The 11,372-nt window shown below is 34.1% G+C and overlaps 1 protein-coding gene across 1 annotated transcript in view; it reads right to left on the bottom strand.

Annotated features, from left to right (window-relative positions):
- Positions 1-2,932, bottom strand: part of LOC149548480 (Chaperone DnaJ-domain superfamily protein) — an 87,198-nt gene extending 84,266 nt beyond the window's left edge. The window contains exons 1-3 of the mRNA XM_089792536.1: positions 2,649-2,932; positions 2,436-2,526; positions 588-648 (exon numbers count right to left, since the gene is read on the bottom strand). Of these exons, the coding sequence (XP_089648662.1) occupies positions 588-648; positions 2,436-2,526; positions 2,649-2,737 (241 nt within the window). The 5' untranslated portion in view covers positions 2,738-2,932. The remainder of the gene's footprint in view (positions 1-587; positions 649-2,435; positions 2,527-2,648) is intronic.
- Positions 2,933-11,372: the final 8,440 nt, after the last annotated feature.

The following is an 11,372-nucleotide window of genomic DNA, read 5'->3' on the forward strand; positions in this document are numbered from 1 at the left end:
AGATCATTTCTACTATCTTCTTCAGTTTCTTATTAGAAAATTTCTGTTTTATACATTTATAACATTTTTTACAATGATGTCTTTGATCATTTGTTAATTTCATCATATATTTTACCAATTACTTAGCATAATAGGAAATTGCATGTCAATGATTAGTGCCCATGTCCTCATGGGGACCGTTTGAACCAAATTTTGGTCCATGTTTCAACCATACATAAGAAAGAAGGAAAAAAGGGAAATGAAAATCTGAGATTTCAAAAGATGGAGAATGGGAAAAATATCTTAAGGCCTGTGATAGCAAGTCCTCTTTGCCTTACTATTACGAACATATTGAGTATTGTGTATGAGAAAAATTCAATGTTTTTACAGAGAATTGTACCTTATCTAAAATATATCAGACAAATGCTATAAAATCCTCCATCTGAATTGCAAACATAGTTGTATGCAATCAAGCATACAGTGCCAAGGCATCAAACACCATGAAGAATAGCAAAATGGAAACACTGCGATGATGAAAATGCCAGTCTGATTTCAATGAGAATTAAAGTAAGAAATATTTATCAGGATGTATCAATGTATCCTCATACCTGTAAATGCTTCCTGTGCCTTTGGGTGCTTGCATTTATCAGGATGTACCAACAACGATAGCTGATTTAAAAAATCGGTGTATACCAAGAAAAACTAAATTAGTACAATGTTATATTAGAATGATTTACGAAAAAGCAATATTGATTTTTAATTTAAACATTCAGCTACTTTAAAAAAGAAAACAATAATCTAAAACGCCTTACAAAAACCATTATTTGTGTAAATTTTATCTATGACCATAATCAACATTGCACATAGAATAACAACTATCCAGTCTATGGTTATATTCCAAATTAATTTCTTACATATAACAAAAGTTCGTAACAAACCAGAACGAAAGAATAGAAAAGGGTTGAGATTAAAGAATGGCAACTACCAGACCACAGTTGAAACATACCTAACCAGAAACCAAAGACCAAGCTTTTATCATGTTCTAATTAAAATGTCCTATAATTTATAGACTATACAACAATATGCTGGATGTAAATACACCGGATCCAGCACTTGAGAGCAATTTCAATACGTACCAGAGAGCATATCAACGTCATCCTAAAAAAGGCTCCTTGTTCCTTATCTCTCTTATTGTGTGTTGCCAGTCAGCCGTTTCTACTTTTGAGAATTTTGAGGTAACTTTTTATGCCTCTCTCTTGCACTCTTTGTACTTTCCCCAATTTTGTTGTATGTAAGTTGACAACTACTTAGAATCTTCAGTGAACACTAAAGGTTTGTGCGAGATTTCTTCGTTGTATTTTGCAACATTAACAAATGGTTAAGAGTTTCAAAAAAAAAATGTTTTCTATGTAATGTGTTGATTGTTGGCCGAAGCCATTCTCCTAAGAAGAACTATCAGACTCTGTTATTCACGCTTTTATGATGATCAAAGAGAACATCTTTTCTTCTTCTGCTTCTGTCCACAATGCAAGTTGATGTTGTTTCTCCATAAACACTTTTCTCGCAGCTCTGTCAATGACTATTTATAGCAAGGAACCTTCCTTTCGCAGAAAACATTTTAGTTTATTGCTTTTGTGTATCTTGATTATTGTAGGGCTTCCCAGTGTATGTCTAGAATCTAGATCCTCTTATCTTATTTAGAATGCTTCCCTCGTAGCGATTAACTTCTTTTGTCATGCTTCTAATTGGCTATGGTAACTTGCTGCATTTTTCAGTCTGATCAATTCACTTTTGCCATTTGTGGGCAAGAATATACCTTCTCTCTTTTTTCTCCCTGTGATGTCTCAGTGAGGTCAAAGAAGTGCTTTAACGGCCTACATGAACACCAGTAAAAACGATTGACCCGCGTTCGAATCCACACACAACAAATTGCAGCCCCAGAAATCGAGGGCATGTCACGAGAGCGTGGAGTACTAAAATTTGTGCAAGCAGTCAACAAGAGGGCTGGTCTTTGGCTACGCCCGTGCTCAATTTACATTGAAAACATGTTGATTTATGTTGGTAACACTCGTTTACTGCTGAACTTGGCCATGAGATTAACACCCAGAGATACTAAATTCGAGCAGTGTAGAGTTGATGGAAAGAAACCCCCTCGTGAGCTTCTACAGGGGAGCCTCATGTGCCAACTGAGCGTCTGGCGAAGTCATATTGCCCAATAAAATTCCTTCCTTACATTTGCTAAAGCCTACACATATCTTGTGAAATTTTAAAAAACTAACAGAGCAACTTTAAAAAGCTTCTTTTTAACAATCCAGCCAAAACAAAACTGAAAACTTGTCGCCGTAGTAGAAAACCTACATTCAATTTAGCACGTATTATACCCATTGCAAAGCTTTCAATTCTCATTATAGAACAGGACCAAAGAAATCTAAGAATATGCGAGTCCAAAGAAGTACCTTGCGATATTGCCGCTTAACATCCTCCGGGATTGAATCAAAAGATAGGTTTAGATGCTCAAAGGGGTTTAATTTGAAGCACGCAACAATCCTGCCGAATTACAAGCAGCCCTAATGAATTATTTTTTATAAAACAGCAAAGCTTACAAATAAATTGTAGCTACCCATTGAAAAACGAAAATCTACACATTTGTGGTTAAAATTAAAGCGGACCTGTTAACCTCATTGTCTCTTTCGACTTCACTAACTTCGGCAAAGAATTCCTTGAGCAGAGCATCGTCTGAGGAACCCACGTGCCCCATGCCTTCTTCCCCGAGACTCAAACCCTCTGTTTTTAAAGCCCCTGGTTTTTTTATGTTCCTGCTGTTTGTGAAGGATGCTGTCAGGGTGGCTTCACTCCTCTACGAATACACTCTTAAAAAAGCTTATCGTCCGAGTGCTTACGAAATATCCAGAGGTCCCTTTGGATCAAACTTTTGCGCTGCCTGCTCCTATCTAGCAGATGAATTGTTTGTATCCAAATTTATAGTCTCCTGTCGCATTGGCAAAACTATTAATTTCATGTGAAGAGTGATCTGAGGTGGACGTGGAACTTTGATCTGATGCTTGTGAGAAGGAAATTATGGCCGAATCCAGTCTCGCCCTTTCATTTTGGATTCACTTTGACTAATTATGTCCAAGCCGGACAATGTCTATCCAGCTCTCAAATGTTACATTTGTCCTCATTTAATTAATTGAGATTCAAATTTAAAGTACATACTTTGAATTTGATTTTTTTTCAATATTCTCAATAAGTTAACTTATTGGGTATTTTTAAGTTTCTAATTATTTAATTGTTTTTAATTATTTTATTTTTTGATATTTTCTAGTTATTATTTTGAAAACTGTAAATATATTAAGCTTAGATCACATTATATCAAATAGGGTTATATTGTATTAAACTAAAAGTGAACGAGATCAAATCAAATTTTATCTATATCAAATTAGTTTGAGTTTAAATTGTATTAGAAGAACAATTTGGGGAATGTTTTTCTTCATTTTTCTATTTTTGTTTTCCTTTTATTTTATGAATTTCTTTCAATTGGAAGTCACTATAGTAATTAGATATTTGTTGTCCTCCTACTTGTTAGCCCTTGTTTTTGTGCCCCGTTGTTTCAAAGTAGTTCTGCAATATCTTGAATTTTCAACGGTTATTATCCATTGTCTATGGCTGGACATTTGAAATAAACCCTAAAGATATGTGAAGTGTCTTAATAAACCCTAGTATTACTTAAAAAATCTTGGGTAGGATTATTTCCTTGTTAGTTTTTAAATTTGCGCAGAATAGGGTTAATTCTTTTAAGTTGTGTTTTACCCAACCCATGGTTTGATCTTGGTTAGGTCGCTTTCTAGTTATCATGTGTTCTTTTAACTCAAACGACGAGATATTCTTCCTACCCATTGATTTGCCTGAAGATCTATGACTCTCACTTTCTTGCAATTTGAAGATGTTGTTTGTTTAAGAAATGTGACAATACGAGCTTGTGACACATGTCCTCTAGGACCAAAGGAATGCAATAATCAACAGTTCTAATCTCAGCCCTTAGATCTTGCTAAGATCATTGATTCTCGCTTTGTTGATGAATAAAATTGTGCACAATTTAACAAATGCAACATAGCGACGTTTTGACGCGTGGACATCATGAGCCCGTAAAAGACTTCCTAAAATGCTTCGTCATCATATGCCAGCTATCACACCGTGATTGGTTCTAAATTCAAACTAAGTTTATTCTCTTGGTAAGTTCTTGATCGTTGATCAAATTGCAAATCAACGGTGGTCGTATTCTTGCAAAATAAAAGTGTTTGATGTTTAAGGAATGTGAGAATGCGAGCTCTTGACATGTGTCCTAGTGGGCCTGCACTACATTGAACAATTTGAAGAACGAGCATTTTCTCAACTATAGATTAAGACAAAGATCTAAGATAGTCGTATTTTCGCAAAAGAAACATGAAGGGTTTTTAACCAAAGCAAGAATGCGAGAGAGTGACACATGGAGTTGGTGAGCTCAGTTTGTATTACAAGCTTAAAAGGAATGATATCAACATGAAGTACCAAGTGGCATGTTCTGATTCATTCTTAGTGTTATGACACAACATTAAAATATTATTTCCACCATCAGATCACAGGATGATTGACGATTCTCGTTATCTTGCAAAATGAAAATGCTCAATGTTTTTGAAATGTGAGAATGCGAGGGATCACAACGTGTCCCTATGGGCCATCTTTTTAATACACCAGCATGTAGAAATCATAACTGTCTAGTATCTGAGGATCTATGGTGGTTGCATTCTCGCAAAAGAAATAAGCAAGAAGGTTAACCAAAGCGAGAAAGTGATGAAGTGACATGTGTCTTAATGGGCCCATTTTCTAAAAGGATTATTAAGAAAGCATGATTATTTACTGATCATCTGATACAAGGTTGATCGAGGATTGTCGTGATCTCGTAAAATTGAAGTGAAGGTGATTTAACGAAAGTGATGATACAAAAAATTGACATGTGTCCCACTAAACCAAAAGGTGATGTAGTATCAAGTTTGAATCATAGTCGTCATATTTCTTGTACATCAACAACCATTTTTCAAATTCTTCACATTACATGCACAACTCAACTGTTAGAGCATTAATGGTGTTTCAAGGCAACCTCGGGCAAATGTATTTGGCATAAAGTCTGTAATTCATTCTACGATCTGGTACAATGTAAAATAGAATTGAAGTAGAGTGAACAAGGCTTGGATTTCTCAGCCTTCATACTGTGAATTATTGTAAACAAGTTTTCTTGATATGAACAAAGGTATGTGAGTAAGTACCCTCACGTTTGCTGTGAAAAGTTGTCTCTATTTCAAAATTGATGCCTCCACGAAGAGATTTTTCTAAAAGACAAACTATCAACAAAGGAATGTGCATGATGATTTATTTGAACAATTGCCCACCTCCACAAATGAAACTGCAAAGGAATTGGTCCCAAAGAGCCCTAGACTAAAATTTGTTGAGGGTTTCTATGATAAAGGAAATTGGTTTAGAGATGCGAAAACATCTATGGGTGGTTTGGAATTGTTCAAGAAATGGTTTTCACAAAGAAACCATGATACACCACTAAACGAGAATTCAACATCGGAAAGTTGTTTGTGCCAGGTGTCTTCATGGATGATGATTTGCTAACAATGTTGGCAAAGAGGTATGACCCTATGTTGCGGGTCATGAAGAACCATGCCAAAGATAATTTGTTTAGGATAACATATGAGGTGATCATAGAGGTTTTTATATTAAACCCTAACCTTGCTCTGCATGAGAAGATCAACTTTGATGGTTTGCAGTCCAAGTATGATGCTCAAAGAATATACCTTCAAGGGGGACCACTGCAAGAGAATTTTGTAAAGGTAGGGCATTTGACACTAGGAACACCTTCTATGCTAGAGCCCTTGTTAAAGAAATATTTTAACCCTAGGGCATAGGCTCTTTATATTTCTCTCTGCAAGATTGTTGGCATGGATGAGCAGGAGTACATCTCAAGGTCCTTGATTTTTATGATGGCTCAAATTCTCCAATATGGAATGGACTCTATTTTTTATTGTTCATCCCAATTGGCTAAATAAATACACAATGGGCTAATTGGCATAAGCAAGGGTAAGGTTGACAAACCCTTTGGTTGGTATTGTTTCTTGATATATATGTGTCTATTTAAAGGTGTTTTTGTCTTTGTAAAAGACATGAACTAGAGTGTAGATATGACTTGGGAAGTCGTAGATGCTAGTTTTGTTCATTTTGATAGATATTTTGGATATGAGATGAGGACATTGTTAAGTGGAAGCAACCCTCAAATTCCTAAACACCTACTGGAGTTGATCAAGCCTAAGGATCATGCTAAGGGTTTGAAGGTTAGTCGCAATTAGGGAGACATCATCCTATATTTATGTCTATTATTTTTAGAGTGTATGATTTCCAAGGGAATTCCCATGTCTTGCCCTACTAGATCCCTTTGAAGGTAGGAATTGCTAAGTTCTTATGGAAGATTGGAGGACTTGAAGAGAGAGAGAGTTGGTGGGAAGATCTAGGGGGCAATCTTTCCAAATTGTACAATTGTCCACAATTTTGTGCTAACTAAAGGAGGATGGAGATACTTGGGTAAGTTTCTTATAGATATAAAATGACCCAATCTCATTCTCAATTATAGATCCAGAAGAATTTTTTGAGATATTCAAAGAAAGAACTAAGGCCAAATCCTATGACCATATATTTTACTTTCTCGAAGATAAAAATAGAAATGATTTCTCTATGCAAGAATAGGAAGTAAAGAAAGAAAAATGGAGAGTGTATAGTAGAGTTATGGAATTTATTAATACTTTAGATAGAAAGTATGGTCCTTTAGCTGATATCAAGTTTTGGGAGAATAAGGTAAATAAACTGATGGCACATTTTGCTAGGATCATGCAAACCTTGAATGAAAAAAGGAGGCATTGATAAAAGCATACCCAGACCAGGACAAGGAGGTAGAAAGAAGAATGGTGAACAGAATTGCCATTAGTATAGGATAATACACCCTCCAAAGGAAGGTTGGGTATGTAGTTGCTAGGAATGTGGGGGCACATCATGTGCCAGTTTATAAAAGGCAACATTTAGAGAGACCATCGTTAGAGCTAGTAGCTAAAATGAAAAATTTGGAAGAGGGATCTTTATAAAAAATGGAAGAGTACTCTCCCTCCCAAACCCCCATTCATTTTGACAATGAAGACTCCTTTAGTGAGCAATTGAAATAGATAGGAGACCAAGATGATGTTTTGATAACAACATCAAAATTAGAGGAGGGAATGCCTAAAAAACCCACAATACCACTCTTAGCCCTCACTGTTGAGGATTTCAAAGGAAAATAGATGGATCCTGCTATAGAGCGAGCTGCTATGAAATTTTTGAATGATGATAATTTTGTGAAATCTAGGGCTTTTATTCAATTCTTATGGAAATGCAATATATCTAATTTTGAGGTGAAGTGCAAAAAGATAAAGGCAGAGCAACCTAACAAACATTGAAGAGGATATAAAAGTTGAATTAATGCAAAGATTCAATCAAATAACCCTTGAGAAGGAAGGCAATAATTAAGGGATTCAGGGATCTTTATATTACTAGAATGGGACATTGCTAATGCAATGGTTTGTTATGCTATTAGGAAAGAAAAGGAGACCAAATTTAACACAAAAGAAGAGGTCAAGGAAGTTCATAAAGGGGTGAAATACAGTGAAGACCATAAGGCTTTAGTGACATGGCCTATTCAAAAGAAAGATAAATCTAGACTCTAGGAAGCTTCAGATGTAGAACATACAGGGAGCCTGGTAGTGTACAAAGTGGGAGATGTAGACAGTGAGAAAGTTGCCCACATGAATAAAGAGTAGCTAACTTTGGTGTGGAAGTGGTTATGAAAGATAAAATAAGTTTTTAGAGCTAAATGCTAAATTTTAAAAAGTATTAGAGGCTTGTGATGAAAGGCGAGGGAAAATTTATGAAATGGAGAAAGTCATTTCAAAATTGCAGAAGCGGGAAGGAAAAAGAAAAGAGGGGGAAAAATCTAGCCAGCTTATGATTGCTACTTCTCCTACTCCACCTCCTCCCACTGGGCCAATCGTTGAAATCCCTGATACACCCCAGCATCAAGAATTCTATACTACAGATGAGCTAAGCAAGAAAATGCCAAACTCAAAGCAACATAGGTAGAGGTGCAAATTCAATATGAAGACAAGGTTAGAGACACAATTTTGTTTAAAGTAGATACAATAAATTGGACTCTTTTCTATTTGAAGATGTCTAGGTTAGTAGGCGTTTGGAAGGAATTAGAAAATAATGATGTTACCTTGAGAGAAATTTTGAATAAATGGATCAATAGGGAGGATAATATCACTGCTCTATGTTTCATTGTCATTGACAAGATTGATGATCAAATTGAGAAAATGTGTGATCAAGCAAGTGACCTACTAGATTTTGATTTAAAAAGAGATTCATTACAAAGAAAGTTGAGAACATGTTTCTCTAAGTATCTAAGTAGGGATTTTGATCTTTTTCCTCATGTGCTAAAAGGCCTTGGCATTATTAAAGATAACTTAGAGGAATGGGGAAATCATTTGAAGGAAATAATGAGTACCAAGATGAATAATGTTGTTAGTAAGGAAAATTATATTTGGTTTGCAAGAACTATTGAGGAAGTGGTGGCTAATGTCCAAATATTTTTTGATTCTTTCCAACAAGATTTTGAACAAATTAAGAAATTGGGAAAAGAAATCTTGAAGAGGGAACAAGAAATCCTTAGTGAAATTTTTTTTGATAAGTGGATAGTAGAATATTCTTTAGCCTCAAAACTCTTACAGGTGGTATTTGAGATTAGATTGATGGATAATTCCACAACTAAAGAGGAGAGAGAAATTTCTGACAAGGCTATCCAGGTATTTGTAGTAGATTTAGATGAGGAGATTCCAAAACCAACACAAGAAGAGGTGATTGAGAAAAAGAAAGTTAGTTACCTACTGTAAACACTACAAAATCATATCCAAGTAGAGTAGAAGAAGAAAAGGTGGCCCTAAAACTTGAAGAAAAGGAAAAAGATGAAGATCAATCATCAGATGTTGTGGAGGAAAAAGAAATAGACAAAATTGAAGAGGCCCCACCACTAGGCAATGGATAAAAGAGACACTCTGTTGACGAGCAAAATGACACGAATGTTTTCTATTTCCTCATGCAATGAAGATAATGACATTTTTGTCTTTTTTGTAACCTTTTGTTTTATTTCCCTCTAGGCCTGAAGCATGTTGCAACACATGCTCTATAAATGAGTTCCCAAGGCTAGAGGAGAGTTCCAAGATTTTTTTGGTTGAACTAAGTCTTGTTCATTTTTGAGTTGGTCCAAATATATTGTATAAGATTTTTCAAAGATAAGATGAAAAATAAAGTTAACAGTTTCTGAGTTGACAAATAATTGTATATTTTCAAGGAAATTAATACAAAGATGCAAAAAGCTAGTTGTTCATTCTAGATCTTGTCTTTTCCTTTGTTTCCATTTAATTCTCTGAGATTTAATAAGAAAAGTTCATTAAATTTCATTTGTGATTCATTTTGAATTTTATTTTAGTTTACTTTTGCTAATAATCAAATGGGTTATGTAAATGGTCAATGTAGATTGAAAGAATTATATGGTTGCCATTGAGGATTTTGATAAGAATGAGATCTAGAAATGAATATACATATTCTTACCACAAAGTGTCAAGATAGATCTGATAATAGATGTCAAATTCTCGTGAAGTTAATAGCCCAATGGATAAAGCACTGGCCATCCATAAAAGTTGGTCTAGTTTGGAATGTTCCTACAATATAAATATTTATAAATCAATGATTTTACTATTATATTATTGAAGAACTAAAGTGTGAGCCTATACTTGATTCATGAAGTTCCAGGGTTTGATAAATAGTCATTTATCATCTCTGTTACAGTCTTAGAATTAGAAGAAAATAAGGCAATCATCTGTTATTTTGGAATTCATGTTGAGATTTTGAATTTTAAAAATATAAAGAGAGAATTCCTAGGTATACCTACTTGAATTTTGTAGAGTTCAAAGTGGAGAAGACATCAAAGTCTTGTCAGTTGGTCCTCTTATTTTGTTCCTCAAAATACCCATTATGGTTTCTAGCTAACTACTAGGTTTTCTGATCTTTCTAAGAGGTTGTTTAAATTTTGTCAAATCAGAAGCCAACACTACTCTTAATGCATATATTACTAGCTTGTATACATTTGATTATATATATATATATACATATATATATATATATATATATATATATATATATATATATATATATATATATATATATATATATATATATATATATATATATATATATATATATATATATATATATATATATATATATATATATATATATAATACATTGAGAGATACCATTCTCGAGGCACCTATTACACCTTGCAAATTGATAAAGATAGGTGTTAATAGAAAGATATCTCTTATCGTGTACACACATACGCACACACACTTATGTGTATGGGTATATACATATATACATGTGTGTATATGCTTGTGTGTGTCTATACACATGTGAAGTTATTAGTGGTCATAGCACAACATTGATGGCATTAAATAAGTTAATGTATATCATAATAGGATCATCGTTGGGTAAGGGTTTGATTAGGATTAGGTCTTAAGTTAGAGTTAGGATGAGGATTTAGGATTTACATCATCATTAATATTATGTTTAGGTCACAATTTAGATATGGAATTAGGATAGAGTTTTAGGATTTACTATACACATTAACATTAGGGCTATGATTGGGGTTAAGGTTTTGATTTTGATTTTAGGATTAGGGCTAAGGTTTGCATTAGGGTTTAGGATTAAGATTTAAGAATAGGTTTGGGTTAGATTTAGGGTTGGCATTTACATAACCATTAGTATTTAATTTATTGAAGTGATTTTAGTTTTAAATCTTTTGGGGATCTTAGGAAAAAAGTTACTTACGATGAAGAATTAGAATTCATTTTGTCACTTTTACACATTTGGGAGAGAAAATTGATACGCTCTTGTCGACATTTTTTAGATTTGCTAGTTATGTTTGATATGGTTGTTAAATCCACATGGGTAGAAGCTCATTAGATTCGTGTTGCCATTGTGATGAAGGAGAATCATTGGTTTTTGGAAATCTTTCATCACCCTAAAATATTTGTTTTCAATTTGTATATTTACTGTTCATATGGATAGTTTTCCTATTATTTTAGGTTATGATCAATCTAGATGGTTAATTTTCTTATGTGATCCTTATAAAATGGTTTAGGCATCATGGAGATCCTATATTTAGCTTTGCATTGTAATGCCCCACCAAGAGATCCTTGCAACAAGAATAGATAAAA

This window comes from Cupressus sempervirens, chromosome 7 (assembly GCF_028749045.1).
Source record: "Cupressus sempervirens isolate cs-2001-9-10 chromosome 7, ASM2874904v1, whole genome shotgun sequence".
Classification (NCBI taxonomy): domain Eukaryota; kingdom Viridiplantae; phylum Streptophyta; class Pinopsida; order Cupressales; family Cupressaceae; genus Cupressus; species Cupressus sempervirens.